Below are 17,562 nucleotides of genomic sequence, written 5' to 3'. Positions count from 1 at the left end.
TCTTCTAGGTACAATTAAACACAGTTTTTGAAGGAACTTGGCAGGTAGGTTGTTCCAAACATCTTGGAGAACTAACTACAAATCTTCTGTGGATGTAGGCTGCCTCAAATCCTTCTGTCTCTTTATGTAAGCCCAGGCAGCCTTCATGATGTTGAGATCAGGGCTCTATAGGGGCCAAACCATCACTTCAAAGACTTCTTGTTCTTTACCCTAAAGGTAGTTTTCTTATGACATTGTCCCCAAATGTATTCTGCAGCAGGATAACGACCCCAAACATACAGCCAATCACACACCTCCCTGATGCTTTGGCATGATGGATAAGTATCTGCCTGTAACTTTGAGGACTGTAGACGCAGTGGTCTGCCAAGGAAACTTAATACAGCAGATGAAAGACACATCATGCTTAATACTCTTTTACTACTCAGAAGATGTCCAGCAGTGCCATCACCACAGAACTGGTGGGACCCAGGTACACCTATCTACTGTCCAGAGATGTCTGACAAAAAGCATTCTTCATGGAAGAATTGCGACGAAAAAAATCCATGCCTCCAACAAGGCTAAGTGACTAAACTGTGGACAAAAACATAGGCTCTGGACTGATGAGTCAAAATTTGAAATATTGGCTTTTGCAGAAGGCAGTTTGTTCACCAAAGTTAGTGAGCAGTACAATAATGAGGGAATGCAGGCAACAGCGAAGCATGGTGGAGGTGCCTTGCAAGTTTGGGGCTGCTTTCCTGCAAATTAAGTTGAAGATTTGGTCAGGATCAATGGTGTCTTCAATGCTGAGAAATAAAGGCAGATATTTCTCCATCTAACCATACCGTCAGGGAAGTGTGTAATTAGCCTCAAGATTATTCTGCAGTCAGACAGTGACCCAAAATATACAGCCAACGTCATTAAACTTGGAATTATAGGCAAAACTTTTTCATTTTAGATAGAGAAAGGGAGGTCATAACCCCTGTCAGTTTATTTTTTGCCACCTGTGTCCCATTGGGGAGATTTCACTTCATGTTCCATAGTCAAAACAGGAAGGGAGAGGAATCCCTGAACATTACGAGGAATCCCTTGGGGAACCCCAAGTCACCAGAACATGTGTTCCCATTGAAAGATTTCCCCTCTGTTACTTTTTTGGGGGCAACCCAAAATTTGGGATTTTATTTTACTTTCAATGATAATGACAAATTGGACAAATCCTTCACTTCATTACGAGTTTAATGTTTCTGACAGGATGTCTGTAGATCAAAAAGGCATTATAAGACTTGTAAGGAAAAAAAAGACACAAAGGAACTGGTAACCAGCCAAGCTTATTTCTGAGTAGGAATAACCCAAAAAATTGCCCAGTCGATGTTAAACACAGTCAAAGGATCAGCTAGCAGATAGTCTATCCTGGGGGTTGAGGAGACAAGGGGCCATGGCCCATGGATGAGTGCAGTTCACATAACGAGTGAAGCAATAGAATGTGTAGCAATAGACACATGGCCACTGTAGAAAAAGAAAAGATCATACAATACACTAGAGATGACACCCAACAACTATACTGAAAAGGGATAAAATTGCTGAAAAATAAAAGTAAAGCTGAAAACATAAAAAGGGCAACAAGTCAAGCAGACAAAAATAAAGTTATTAGCAACTTCAGTACTTTTATCCCCTTTCAATATTAATTTGATATGATATTTTATATATGGAATTTGTATTTGTTTACATTTTGTTGACATCAAAAGTCCCTTGGGCAGTTTCATTTGACTTCTTGCCTACAAGAACTGATGCTATTTCGAAAGCAAAGGGTGGTCACACCAAAGATTCCTTTTTGGTTCATTTACTTTCCATTTTGTTAATTGATAAAAATAAACGAATAATACATCTATTTCTAAAAGCATTCTTAAATGATGGAATTTTTTTCACACCTGCCTAAAACTTTTTTGCGTAGTACTGTATAGCCCAAGTGTTCAATTCAGCTAGCAATTATGTGCTGTTCTCTTATGTATGCTAATTCTGGCATATTTTTATACAGTTATAAGAAGTTCAATCAGAAATGGGGACAGGATGAAGCGAGGCGCACCAAATGTTTCCTTGAGCCTTCCAATAACTGGATCAGATTTAGTGCTAGTAGAAGTGCTGGAAGCACATTGGACTCATTTTCATTAGAAAATATTCATTTTGCTGAGTAGGTGGCATGAGCAAAAGGTATAATACAATCATATAGCATTGATTTATAGACCCTTGTTAATACTGTATAAGGGCCTTTTTCAAGAGATTGCTCTGGATGTTATAAAAGTATTGCCCTGTAAAAAGCAAAAGTACTGTCTGCTACCTGTATACTTTGATGCCATAAGAGTATGACATCAAAGAATTTGAAAAGGTAGATTAAGATACTTTTCTGGATGTGGAAATCTATGACCATCAACAGTGGAGAAATACACTAGTGTTGAAAGCATTAAATCCAGACAAGAAGCTATATATCTATTTGAAGCAACAATATCAAAGCTGTTTTACCTGAAAGGATTTGTCCATCAGTCCAACCAGTCCTGAGATTTACCCTATCACAATCCACTGACTTGACCTTTTCCTGTTGCAGGTAAGAAATAAAGCAAGGTCAAGTTCTGTCCTCCAGCCTATGATTGGACAGTGAAAGAGCAGCAGTTCACCCTCTGCTAATCCTTTTCTCTACTCCTGTTAGCATATTTTTGATCAGCACATTCCGAATACCTATTTGGTTCCCAGTGTTAGACTCTTCCAGTCTAAGTGACGCTTTATAGAGGATTACAAAGGCAGATACCAAGTCATACTCAGATGCATATACTAGCACCACAAAAAAAAAGTCATCATTTTTGTTAATACAACTGGATTATTTAAAACTGCAGAGAGTAGGCTATTCCATAATTTGGAACGTTGTTCTTTTTGTATAAAAAATTCTACTCAAAAAGAAAAAAAACTATAGTTCCTGTTAAAGTGTTTTGGAATTGTGATCATCCTGTTCAATCTATGTATGATTGTCTTGTGTCTCCCAAGCAGATTTAAATTTTCAATGTCTATAGTAAAAATGGCCATGATGCACACAACATCCCAATCATGTTTAAAATATATTATTTTTCAAAATTCAAATTGAGCTTTATTTAGAGAGTTGAGGTTCAACAGGTGCACAATGATCTATCAAAAATGAAGTCAACCTATCTGTTGCTGAAAGAGATTCAATAGGGTATTTCACAGTATAAAAGCTATTTACAATGCAGTGATCGTTTGTTTCATTGAGGCTGGATTCACACTTCTACACTACTTTGATCCTACTTTGCTCTGCTACATTGGTCCTACATGTATCCTACATTGGTCCTACATCCATCCTACTTTCATGAACAGGATACTACTTTGGTCCGACTTCAATGATATTCAATGGGTTGAAGTAGGATCAATGTAGGACCAAAAGTAGTACAGGGAGCATTTTCAAAGTCGGACCGACTTATGTAGGATCAGTTAAGACAGCTCTCATAGGGAAACATTGATTTTCACACGTCATGCTACATGAGGCTCCCAATGTAGGACCGTTTGTCGGACAAGTGTGAACCCAGCCTAAATCCCAACTGAAGAAAATCAACCCAACATGTATCCAATTTAGTGTATCAAGAAGTAGAAAATATATTTGGGCAGCGGGCCTAACCAACTAACCTATTTCAAAAGAACAAAAAGCTTGAGGTAAATGCTTATAATACTGGGTATACATAGTTACATAAACTGTTAAAAAAAAGTCCATCTAGTTTATCCAATATACACATCCCTTGCAAACTGGTGCCCAGGAAACAGTTTTATTTTCCTAATGCTGTGTACACACAACCATTTTTTAAATTGGCCGTGTGTAGGCTCCAGAGAATTTTTCTCGTCGAGAAAAATGGGCATTAAAAATTTAGAACATACTCTATTTTTTCTCGTCGTTTTTCACGTCGTCGTTTTTCTCGTCGTGAAAAACGGTCATGTGTACACTTTAACGACGGGGAAAAAAATGCGCATGCTCAGAAGCAAGTTATGAGACGGAAAATTAGCATAATTAGCCCAAAGGGTGGTGCCATTCGAATGGAACTTCCCCTTTATAGTGCCGTTGTACGTGTTGTACGTCACCGTGCTTTGGTAGAGCATTGTTTATCATGATCGTGTGTATGCAAGGCAGGCTTGAGAGGAGTCACGTCGAGAAAAACGTTGTTTTTTCCCATGGCATGAAAAACTGTCACGTGTACGCGGCATTAGTGTATTTAAGGGAGCCCTGTAGAATGCCATTGGATTCAGTATGTCTCTGGAGCCTTCCAGCAGCTTTATTGGTTTAAAATTCAGTTTTCTCTATTTTTATATAATACAATTTAAAAAACATCTTGAGGAGGAGGGTTTTTTTCTTTTTTTTTTTAAAAAAAGCATACATTAAAACTGAAGACAGGTAAGAACTGTCTGTTTATTAAAAAGCTTGCCGTTGGGTATGCTTTCTAGATTTCAAAGTGGCACTACCATCACAGGGATCAGTGCATTTCTTTAGTTTATTAAAAACAATAATTTTGTACACTGAAAGAACGGATATCTAAAAAAAAGAAGCCTAATTTATCCACCAATAATTTTTCTCTTTGATATTTATTTTGAGTGTACCAAACTTAGCTACAACATACATGAGGTATAATTTTTTCCATGATAAACACACATGATCTTAATACTTTATATTTACAAGGATGAGATGACAAAACAATATTACAATGACCAGACACATTTCTGACCAATTTGCTGCCTCAGCCTAGACATCTACTGTTGCCCGCCCCTCCCATACTAGTACTAAACAAAATGATACCAACTACCATAAAAGGAAATTTATAGTGAGAGTATTATGTAAGCTGACCTTCTGTGCTAATTTGCTTGTGAAATATATACACACTGTTATATTGGCACAAGGGAGTCAAACTTTTAAAGTCTTCTCCTTTCATACGCTGCCAATAAAAGTGTCCCTGTTTCACAATGTTTCCTAGCTATTTTTTACTGCAGATTTCAATTCATACAAGATGTGTAGATCATGCATGGGTGGAAGTCTGCAGAGAAAAAAAGCATAGACACCGAAAAAAAAAACAATCGCTCGTACAAGTGATCAGCACAGTGTGAGAAAAATGTACAAATTATTTAGTGCAATATTGCCCTCCCCTATACCTAACATTGCCCTTATCTGAAAACAGTTAACACTGTTTATTTTTTCCTTTAACCCCTCTATCTTTATGCCATGTTTTTTTAGAGAAGCTAACATAGCGATAATGTTGCAACAGATATTATAGAAGGGGAACCATTATTTTTCTGCTTCCCTTTGTGATCCGGTTAGGATTCAACATAGAAACAGAAAAGTGACTGCAGAAAAAAGTAGTAGTCCATCAAGTCTACCCATTTTAACTCCTTCTGTGACACAACTGGCAGGAAACAGGCACTTTTAAAAGCACCCAGTGACACATACTGTATATTTGAGGTAGCTACCCGTGGTTGGCCTGATTAGTGTTCACGCAGTCTTCAGAGATGGGGCAAGTGCTGAGGCATTGATAGCACTTTGGATCTGGAAAGTTCTTTGCAGCTAACTTTTTACCAGAATAAAGTCTAGAAACCAACCCACATGGAAACCAGTGCCCAAAGGTCACTTCTAGGCTATCCTAGCATTTTCAGTCAAGTTGGATCTGCATTTAGCATTCCAAAAGCCAGGCTGAAGACAGCTGCAATGGAAAAGACAATGCGATGTAGAGAACAGTCTTCATTGAAGAAGATAAATCCTGAAGAATAAGAAAAACTTCTTCCAGTAAAACTTGTTTTTACACAGCAGAGCATCCTTTCTTGTAGGACACTAGCAAAGTGAGACATGCTGGTAGTAGGAGGGGTTATCCAGGGCTGGCACATGTTTTTTTGTTTGTTTGCTAGGTGTCTAATCCTCCTATAGGTGTCAGTAGAACCCAAAAATTAAAGCATTCATGTGTTCCTCAATCCCATCATCCACCACTCTCTTGGATTCCCATACATTGTGGCCTTTGTAGATGACAGTGATTCTCTTCTAAAAATGTATACAGTTAATTTTAGCATGATCTGATATGCACGTTGCCTATCTCTGGGCTAAGAGTTACCTACCTAAATTTGCTGCAGCATACTGTAGCCATTAATTTACATCAGATTCTATTTAGAGAGGAAATATTGTGTTAATGTGTTAGTTGGTATACATAACTTCGATTTTCACTTCATACATCAGAAAGGATGTACCTGTTCCATCACCTGATACTCCAGTCAAAAGGCAAATACAACGTTCAATTACAGACCTGCGATCCTAGCTACCCACGGTAGAAGGCACAGCCAAGTCCTATACTCCTTGGTATCTCTGTGAAGAGTACTTTATAGTTGATCAAATTGTTATATCTTATATTAACTTAATATCTTGTAATCTTTCCTTTCTCTGTAGCATATAGTGCCTTATTACGGTAACAATATTACATGCTATTGCTGAGCCTGTGATTTATTTATTAACAAGTTGAACAGGATTGGTCCCAGGACAGAGCCTTGAGGTACCCCACTTTCAAATCCAGACCATTCAAAAGATAAGCCATTTATCACCACCCTCTGGACACACTCCTGTAACCAGTTTTCTATCCAAGTACATACCGTGTTTCCCCGAAAATAAGCCCGGGTCTTATATTAATTTTGGCAACAAAAGACACAGTAGGGCTTATTTTGGGGGTAGGTCTTACCATGTAATGTGCTCTCCTCTCTTCCCCTCTCTTGACCTGCCTGTTAGGAATCCCCAGTGTGAACTTAGTTAAAATGCTTGTAAAATCTTGTAATCCACTCTATTACTGTAGTATATAATGTACAATGTGTGTATTTCTGTAATATAATTGTGCCAAATACCTACATTATAGCACCGCTCTGCGCTTTTGTGACCTGCCAGAGCTCTCTTCCCTGCCTTTATGTTACAGAAAAACACACATTGTACATTGTGTACTACTGTAATAGAGTGGGTTATAGGATTTTAAACTAGGGCTTATTTTCGGGGTAGGGCTTATATTGCAGTCCTCCTGGAAAATTACGCTAGGTTTTATTTTAAGGGTAGGTTTTATTTTCGGGGAAACAGGGTAAATTATCGTCAATGCCAACTGACCTCAATTTGTATAATAAAGCGTTTATGCGGTACTGTAACAAAATCAAGATATACCACATCCACAGGCTTTCCTCTATCCAGATTACAGCTCACTTCCTCCTAGAATGTTAACAGATTAGTCTGGCAAAATCCATGCTTGTCACTACTAATGATACTATATTACTATTGCATATAGTCCGTTTTCATTTGCAAGTGGATATTTAGAAGCAAAGACACCAATCCCTTTGTAGGTTTATATAACAAACAAATATTACTGACTATAAAATGACAAGGCAATGAAGTGTATGCAACAGTTTTGTCCACTCGGGTGCCCCGATTGTTCAGTAGTAATTTTCTAAAAAGGCAACTGCCAAATGTAGCCCTGTTTTCAATCAGTATCCTGTTGATATTTATTATGGTATATAGTAATTTCCTGCTTTTCTACATTCATGTTGTGGAACTACATACCGATACTTCTCTGGTGTGAAACTTAACCTTTTCTATTTTACAATGATAAGCCCCCACGGGATAACATACTTAAACTGAGCCTCTTTCTGAGATTTGGTGTTTACAAGTTAAAACATTTTTTTTTTTGCTAGAAAATTACTTAGAACCCCCAAACATTATATATATTTTTTTCTAACACCCTAGAGAATAATACTTTTTGTCACACCGTATTTGCGCAGCGGTTTTACAAGCACACTCTTTTGGGAAAAATTCACTTTTTTGAATTAACAAATAAGACAACCGTTACGTTAGCCCAATTTGTTTTATAATGTGAAAGATAATGTTACGCTGAGTAAATTGATACCCAACATGTCACGCTTCAAAGTTGCGCCCGCTGGTGGAATGGCGACAAACTTTTACCCTTAAAAATCTCCATAGGCGACATTTAAAAAATTCTACAGGTTGCATGTTTTGAGTTACAGAGGGGGTCTAGGGCTAGAATTATAGCTCTTGCTCTAATGATCATGGCAATACCTCACGTGTGTGGTTAGAACACCGTTTTCATATGCGGGCGCTGCTCACGTATGCGTTCGCTTCTGCACGCAAGCTCGGCGGGACGGGGCGCATTTAAATTGTTTCTATTTTTCTTATTTTACCTTTTATTTAAAATGTTTACAACTGTTCTTTTAAAAAATAAATTGGGTCACTTTTATTCCTATTACAAGGAATGTAAACATCCCTTGTAATAGAAAAAAGCATGACAGGACCTCTTAAATATGAGATCTCATATTTACACTAAAATGCAATGTAAAAATATATATGTCCCTTTAAGAGCATTGTGTGGAAGTGACGTTTTAAAATCGCTTCTGCTCTGCAATAATATGGAGATGGGTGGGGACTATCTTCACCTCACTCATCTCCATGTCAGCCCAGGGACAGGACCAGATCGGCTCCGGTGCTCTCTCCCGCCGCTGATAAAAGTGATCTCATGGCGAATCCGCCGCAAAGACCACTTTTATCTTGAAGAGGATACCGGGGTTATGGTAGCTAGTTGCTATATTAACAGCATTATTCCTCTTCAAAGTAGCGACTTCTAATGATGGCAGGCGGTCCGTAAGTGGTTAAAGTGTTTGTTAGCCACTTCAGCCCCGGACCATTTTGCTGGTCAATGACCGGGCCACTTTTTGCGATTTCGGCACTGCGTCGCTTTAACTGACAATTACGCGGTCGTGCGACGTGGCTCCCAATCAAAATTGACATCCTTTTTTTCCTTTTTTTTTGGTGATCAACACCTCTGTGGTTTTTATTTTTTGCGCTATAAACAAAAATAGAGCGACAATTTTGAAAAAAAAATGCTGTAACAAATATCCCTCAAAAATATATATAAAAAACATTTTTTCCTCAGTTTAGGCCGATACGTATTCTTCTACATATTTCTCATAAAAATCGCAATAAGCGTTTATTGATTGGTTTGCGCAAAAGTTATAGCGTCTATAAAATAGGGGATAGTTTAATGGCATTTTTATTAATATTTTAATTTTTTACTAGTAATGGCGGCGATCAGCGATTTTTATCATTACTGCGACCTTATGGCGGATACTTCGGACACTTTTGACAAATTTTTGGGACCATTGGCATTTTTATAGCGATCAGTGCTATAAAATTGCATTGATTACTGTAAAAATGTCACTGGCAGGGAAGGGGTTAACACTAGGGGGCGAGGAAGGGGTTAATTATGTTCCCTAGGTGTGTTCTAACTAAAGGGGGGTGGGACTGACTAGGGGAAATGACAGATCGCTGTTCATACATTGTATGAAAAGACGAACAGTAATTTCTCCCCCTGACAGGACCGGGAGCTGTGTGTTTACACAGACAGCTCCCGGTTCTCGCTCGTAACGAGCGATCGCGGGTGCCCGGCGGTGATCGCGCCCGCCGGGCATGCGCGTCAGCACCAGGGGCTGGAATGTGAAATGACGTATACCTACGTGATTTCACGCAGCCGAGCCGACCTGCCACTGTATAACTGCGGCGGCTGGTCGGCTAGTGGTTAAACCCAAAAAAAGAAAAAAATGCTTGTGCGGTGTAATCTACCTCCCTCTAAACTTAAAAAAAAAAAACTCCACTTCCTGTATGCCCCTCTCTAAACTGACCACGATAAGCACACTGTGTAACTCCTTTCTAAAAGCGAGCGTTCTAAATAGCCACTTTATAGGGCTTCTGTGGGAGGAGCTGAGCGGCCACATGATCTCCCCTATGTATTCTATTGCAGTAGATGAACTTAAGTCTGTGGTACAGCTTTTGGTATGATAAGTGCTTAATATCATGATCTAACTTTTTCATGTAGGTATAAGAAGCCATGGCTAATAAAGGACCTTCATATGGCATGAGCCGTGATGTCATGTCCCGCATAGAAAAAAAGTATGATGATGAATTGGAGGCACGTCTAGTGCAGTGGATTAAGCTTCAGGCCGGTGCTGACGCAGGGGAACCACCAGAGCAAGGAAGATATGGATTCCAGCAATGGTTGAAGAATGGCGTGGTAAGCATTGAGTCAGCTACTAGAATCACTTCCTTGCCGCATCCGTATTTATAGCTTATGAAAAAGGAGAGAATCACTGGGTCGGATAAAATATGTATTTTATTTGAAAAATGTGGTCCAGCTTGCCTCTAAAGTCCGACCTTGCAATTCCCTCCTTTTCATAAGCATTCTTTTTTTCAGGATCACACCTAAGAATTTCTGTACAGGAATGCTAAGCCTATCCAGTACCCATCTATTCTTCAAACAGCCATCCAGTAGCAGTACAGACATTAGACTTTGGTTACTGAAGAGTGTTAATCTGACTCATATTGCAATTCCAGTTATCTCCTTGCATCACATTTTAATTAGCAAATTATATAAGGATAATTGTAACCAAAAAGTTTAACGCCTGACTCCAGTAAAATTTTTCTTTGGCTTTGGATAATTTTTCTATTTTACAATGATAAGCCCCCACAGGATAACATACTTTTAGTACATTGGGGTCAATAAACAAAGCTTTACTGCATGCGATAAGGGCATCAGGTTTCTTATCTGCATAATTTATTGCATGTGGTAAAGTAAGTCCAATTCACAAAAAAAAGTTTATGTAGTATTAACAAAAAAAAAAGTGGCAGTAAATACTGCATAAAAAGCTCTTAAGTCCAATTCATAAACGGACCAGAGCGTTAAAAAGCATGCGATAATTACCACCAGGGTTTGTCTGGCCATATAACATGTGGTATTTGTCCAAAAAACAGCCTGGGGGTTGGGGGAACCCTGGCTGTTTCTTGACAACTAGCTGGTTGCTAAGGAGAGGGCCGGGAAGCTGGACAACACATCCTTGATAACCGATGTCTCATCAGCTGTCAGCGAGCTTCCCAGCTGACAGCTGATTGTAAAAAAAAAAAAATCCAGCAATTAAAAACTATGAAAAAATAACAGCAAAATAAAATAATCGGTGTGGAGTTCCCCAAAAATGCATACTAGACCCTTACCCGAGTAAGCAGCCAGGCAGGTCAGAAAAGGGGGGGGGGCAGATTAGCAAGCGTGCCCCCTACCCCCTGGACCATACAATACCAGGCCACATGCCCTCAACATGGACCCCTAAATCTCCCCCCCCCCCAGATTTTAATGAGTATGGGTACATTGTACCCCTACCAATTCACCAGAAAAAAAAGAAATGTAGTGTAACAAAACACGACACCGTTTTTGACAAGCCCTTTATTAAAACTCACGCCTTCTTCTTCTGGCATTTCTTCTCCCTCTTTTCCCTCTGCTTTCTTCTCTCTCTGGTGTTTCTCCCCCCTCTTCTTTGTCCGCTGCTGCCTGATAAACGGTCTTATTCTATCTGATCACGTCACTGGAAGGCCACGCCCCAGGGCTTTTTAAGAAATATCAGACAGCAGGATTTGACACAACTGAGGCACCCAGCGTCGAAAGATGACCGTTTAGCAGGCAGTGGCTCAGATGAAGAAGACATCACCGGAGAGAGAAGAGGGAGAAGAAACACCGGAGGGAGAAGACAGCAGAGGAAAAAGAAACCACCAGAGGGAGAAGAAACACTGGAGGAAGAAGACACAATTTTTAACAAAGGACTTGTCAAAAGCCATCTCGTGTTTTGTTACACTACCCTTCTTTTTTCTTGGTGAATGGGTGGGGGTACAATGTACCCCATACTCATTCACATGTGGGGGGCAGAGAAGTACAGAAAAAGAAAATATCAAACCTACATACTCATCTAGCTGGCTACAGTATTGATTAAATGCTGCAGCTGTCCCCCGCCGGCTCTATATCGAGAACTGAGCGATCAAAGACTGCTGATCACTCAGTTCTCGGTCCCCTCTGAGCACTGTGTGGTGACTGTCCGTCACCACTCTGTGCTCTGCCCCTCCAACGCTCACTGGAGCACTGGGCTGTGGAGGAGGCAAGAACAGCTGGCTCTCAACAATGCACTGAGAGGCATAGTCAGGTTATCGGGCATCTGGGCGGATCCTGACATTATTGTCAGGATCCCTGCAGAGCCTGGACTGGCACTGTGATGCTTCGGCCCGCTGTCAGATGATTCTGGGTCGCAGGAGTGCAAAACTAAGTGCACTCCCATGACTCACAGGAGAAGTATTGCTAAATGAGCTTTGGCCATGCTTCTTCTTTAGTCTAGTTATGAAGTCTGAACTGCCACCTTTCCCTCTCCGTGTGGGAAATTCGACAACAGCTTGGAAGGAGACGGACCTGCTGTACCTGCAGCTTGTCTTGGCACAGAGCACTATCCCGAGACAAGAAGTGACAGTAGGCCGACACTTACACCTTCTCCATTTCTATTGTCCCAGGGAAAGTGCTTGAAAGCAAGGCAATCAGCGGTTACAATGGATCAGTCTCCTTCCAAGCTGTTGTCTCATTTGCGAATGAGGAGGGGATGGGGCAGGTCAGACGTCATAAATAGACTTAAGAAGCTCCTAGCAACATGGGACAAAGTACTACATATACGTTGTCCCATGGAAGGCGGGACAATGTCAATTCATTTTTGAATGATGGATCCTTTTGTTTTGGCAGGTTTTCCTTCCTGTCCATTAATTACTCCTTTGGAGATTTTCCCACACTATTCTTTTGACAGCCATACAGAAACAGAGCATTATAGTAAATATTCCAACAGGCACACAAATGCTAATAAAAATGTGAATATGGGCTCTAACCCTTCCTCTTCTATCCAAAATAACACAAAGTTTAGCTGGGGTAGGGCTGAAAAATACTTTTGACAAAGAATCTATATAATAAATTTAGGGAGACTAAAGACTATCCTTTGCCCTTTTTATAGGTTCTTTCAAAACTGATAAATAGCCTATATCCTAAGGGCTCACAGCCTGTTAAGGTCCCTGAACCCCCTCCCAGCATGGCCTTCAAGCAAATGGAACAAGTGGCACAGTTCCTAAAGGCGTCCGAGGGTTACGGAGTGGTGAAAACGGATATCTTTCAAACCGTAGACCTGTATGAAGGTAAATCTTGCTGATACCAAGTCACACTCATAACAACAGACCAGATATAATTTGTAGATGTTGGAAACATATCCTATGCTGATGTATTAAGGTATACCGTGAGGGGGGGAAAAGTATATAATTCCCTGCTGATTTTGTACATTTGTCCACTAACAAAGAAAAGATCAGTCTATAATTTTTATAGTAGGTTTATTTTAACAGTAAGGCCCTGTACACACGATCAGTCAAAACTGATGAAAACGGACTGAAGGTCCGTTTCATCGGTTAACCGATGAAGCTGACTGATGGTCTGATGTGCCTACACACCATCAGTTCAAAAACTGATTGAGTCCAATGCGGTGACGTAAAACACAACGACGTGCAGAGAAAAATAAAGTTCAATGCTTCCAAGCATGCGTTGACTTGATTCTGAGCATGCGCGGGTTTGGAACCGATGCTTTTGCGTACTAACCATCGGTTTTGACCTATCGGTCAGACGTCTATCAGGTCCAATTTTAAAGCAAGTTCTCTATTTTTGGACCGAAGGACAACTGTCCGATGGGGCCCACACACGGTCGGTTTGGACCGATGAAACTGAACTTCAGTCCGTTTTCATCAGTTTTGACTGATCGTGTGTACAGGGCCTAAGAGACTGGATAACATCAAAAAAATCCAGAAATACGCATTTCAAAAAAGTTATAAATTAATTTGCATTTTAATGAGTGAAATAAGTATTTGACCTCTTCACAAAGCATAATTACATAGTAGGTGAGGTTGAAAAAAGACACAAGTCCAACCTGTGTGTGTGATTATATGTCAATATTAAATTGTATATCTCTGTATGTTGTGGTCGTTCAGGTGTTTATCTAATGGTTTCTTGAAACCACCGATGCCCCCCCCCCCACTAAGACCACCGCCTGTGGAAGGGAATTCCACATCCTTGCCGCTCTTACAGTAAAGAACACTCTACGTAGTTTTAGGTTAAACATCTTTTCTTCAAATTTTAATGAGTGGCCACATGTTTTGTTAAACTCCCTTCCGTGAAAAAGTTTTCTCTCTATTGTGGGGTCACCAGTATGGTATTTGTAAATTGAAATCATATCCCCTCTCAAGCGTCTCTTCTCCAGAGAGAATAAGTTCAGTGCTTGAAACCTTTCCTCATCACTAATATCCTCCAGACCCTTTATTAGCTTTGTTGCCCTTCTCCATTTCCAGTACATCCCTTCTGAGGACTGGTGCCCAGAACTGGACAGCATACTCCAGGTGCGGCCAGACGGGAAGAATTATCGTTTTATCTCTGGAGATAATCCCCTTTTTAATGCATGCCAATATTCTGTTTGCTTTGTTAGCAGCAGCTTGGCATTGCATGTGATTGCTGAGCCTATCATCTACTAGGTCCTTTTCCATCCTAGATTCCCCCCAGTGTGTAGATTGCATTCGTATTTTTGCCACCCAAATGCATTATTTTCCTTTTTTACATTTAACCTAATTTGCCATGTAGTTGCCCACCCCATTATATTGTTCAGATCTTTTTGCAAGGTTTCCACATCCTACGGAGAACTTATTGCCCTGCTTAGCTTAGTATTGTCCGCAAATACAGAGATTGCATTGCTTACCCCCATCCTCCAGGTCGTTTATGAACAAATTAAACAGGATTAGTCCCAGCACAAAACCCTGGGGGACCCCTACCCACCCCTGACTATTCCGAGTTCTCCCCATTTATCACCGCCCTCTGAACTCGCCCTTGAAGTCAGTTTTCAATCCATGTACTCAACCTATGGTCTATGCCAACGGACCTTATTTTGTACAGTAAACGCTTATGGGGAACTGTGTCAAATGCTTTTGCAAAATCCAGATACACCACGTCTACAAGCCTTCCTTTATCTGGATGGCAACTCAACTCCTCATAGAAGGTTAATAGATTGGTTTGGCAAGAACGATTCTTCATAAATCCATGCTGATTACTGCTAATGATACCGTTCTCATTATTAAAATCTTGTATATAGTCCCTTATCATCCCCTCCAAGAGCTTACATACTATTGATGTTAGGCTAACTGGTCTGTAATTTTCAGGGATGTATTTTGGGCCCATTTTAAATATTGGTGCTACATTGGCTTTTCTCCAATAAGCTGGTACCATTCCAGTCTGTAGACTGTCAGTAAAGATTAGGAACAATGGTCTGGCAATTACTTGACTGAGTTCCCCAAGTACCCTCGGGTGAAAGCCATCTGATCCCGGTGATTTATTAATGTTAAGTTTCCCAAGTCTAATTTTAATTCTGTCCTCTGTTAACCATGGAGGTGCTTCCGGTGATGTGTCATGAGGATAGGCACTGGAGTTTTGGTTACCCCGATTCCCTTGTGAAGACTGAGGAGAAAAATAAATTCAATACCTTTGCCATCTCCCCATCTTTTGTAACCAGATGTTCTTCCTCATTCTTTATAGGGCCAATATGGTCTGTCCTCCCTTTGACGTAGTACTTGATGGCAAAACCCTTTTTGGCAATCGCAGAGGTCAGATGTTTCTTGCAGTTGGTCACCAGGTTTACACACATTTCAGGAAGGATTTTGTCCCACTCCTCTTTGCAGATCCTCTCCAAGTCATTAATGTTTCAAGGCTGACATTTGGTAACTCGAACCTTCAGCTCCCTCCACATATTTTCTATGGAAATAAGGTCTGGAGACTGTTTGGGCCACTCCAGGACCTTAATGCGCTTTTTCTTGAGCCACTCCTTTGTTGCCTTGGCCGTGTGTTTTGGGTCATTGTCATTGCCTTAGCCGAGGAAAAGAGGTTCTCACCCAAGATTTGACAGTACATGGCCTCCTCCATCGTCCCTTTGATGCTGTGAAGATTTCCTGTCCCTTAGCAGAAAACACCCCCAAAGCATAATGTTTGAAGGCGATTTCAGTTGATGGTCATGTAGTTCATTCCAGCCTTGTGCAGGTCTAAAATCTTGTCCCTGAAATCCTTGGACAGCTCTTTGGTCTTGGCCATGGTGGAAAGATTGGAATCTTATTGATTAATTGCTATTGTGGACAGATTACTTTTATACAGGTAGCAAGCTGAGATTAGGAGCACTCCCTTTAACCATTTCATGCCTAAGCCTATTTCTGACATTTGTTGCTTGTAAGTTAAAAATCTTTTTTTTTTGCTAGAAATTTACTTAGAACCCCCAAACATTATATATATTTTTTAGCAGAGACCCTAGAGAATCGTTGCATGTGTTTTCTTGGTGTGCAAGCTCATGGGGACGCTTTAAATTAATTTTTTTTTTATTTATTATAAACCCCTGAAAGCCGTGAATGCAAATGTAAGTATGATCGGTGCTAAGGGGTTAAGAGTGCTCCTAATCTCAGCTTGTTACCTGTATAGAAGACACCTGGGAACCAGAAATCTTGCTGATTTGTAGGGGATCAAATACTTATTGCGCTCATTAAAATGCAAATCAATTTATAACTTTTTTTAAATGCTTTTTTTTTATATTTTTGTTGTTATTCTGTCTCTTATGCCCTGTACAAACGATCGTATTTTCCATCAAAAAAAGTTGGATGTGAGCTTTTGATCGGAAATTCTGACTGTGTGTATGCTCCATCCAACATTTTCTGTCAGAATTTCCGCCAGCAAAAGATTGAGAGCAGGTTCTCTATTTTTTCGACGGAAAAAGTTCTTGTCGGAAATTCGCTCATCTGTATGCAAAAAAACACGCATGCTCAGAATCAAGCAGAAGAGCCAAACTGCCTATTGAACTTCATTGATCTCAGCTCGTACGTCACCACGTTCTTGGCGGTCGGAATTTCCGACAAGATTTGTGTGACCGTGTGTATGAAACATAAGTTTGAGACAAAAATCCGTGTGTACGGGGCATTACTGTTAAAATAAGCCTACCAGTTAAAATTATAGACTGATCATTTCTCTGTCAGTGGGCAAACGTACAAAATCAGCAGGGGATCAAATACTTTTTTCCCCTCACTGTAAAGTCTTTTAACCACTTAACCCCCGTACCATATTGCTGGTCAAAGACCAGAGCACGTTTTGCGATTCGGCACTGCGTCGCTTTAACTGACAATTGCACGGTCGTGCGACGTGGCTCCCAAACAAAATTGGTGTCCTTTTTTCCCACAAATAGAGCTTTCTTTTGGTGGTATTTGATCATCTCTGCGTTTTTTTTTTTTTAACAGTAAAAGTTTTTTATTTTGAAGACAGACAACAAAGATACACACAAATCAATGACAGTACAAGCCACAAAGGCAACAGACTGATTGCACGAAGTCATAGCAAATCAGCACATACATAATACATCTATGGTGGGATAGTAGGCCGGCTACACAGATCACAGGATATACATCACAAATAAGACAATTGCCAGGCTCGGGGCACTCACTGTGGAGAGTCACCATCTGGACGTCCTCCCCGCATCATCACCCGCCCCCCAGTGCGGGGGGGGGAGAGGGAGGTAGAGGAGGGGGGGAGACAACGAGGAAAAGGGCGGGGGGGAGTAAGGGGAAGGAAG

The 17,562-nt window shown here is 40.4% G+C and overlaps 1 protein-coding gene across 1 annotated transcript in view; it reads left to right on the top strand.

The window, feature by feature from the left end:
• The window catches only part of TAGLN (transgelin), a 34,112-nt gene that overhangs the window by 10,552 nt on the left and 5,998 nt on the right, over window positions 1-17,562 (top strand). The window contains exons 2-3 of the mRNA XM_040327656.1: window positions 9,909-10,103; window positions 12,895-13,072. Of these exons, the coding sequence (XP_040183590.1) occupies window positions 9,921-10,103; window positions 12,895-13,072 (361 nt within the window). The 5' untranslated portion in view covers window positions 9,909-9,920. The remainder of the gene's footprint in view (window positions 1-9,908; window positions 10,104-12,894; window positions 13,073-17,562) is intronic.

Source organism: Rana temporaria, chromosome 10 (genome assembly GCF_905171775.1).
Source record: "Rana temporaria chromosome 10, aRanTem1.1, whole genome shotgun sequence".
Lineage (NCBI taxonomy): Eukaryota > Metazoa > Chordata > Amphibia > Anura > Ranidae > Rana > Rana temporaria.
This window is presented reverse-complemented; position numbering and strand designations above follow the sequence as displayed.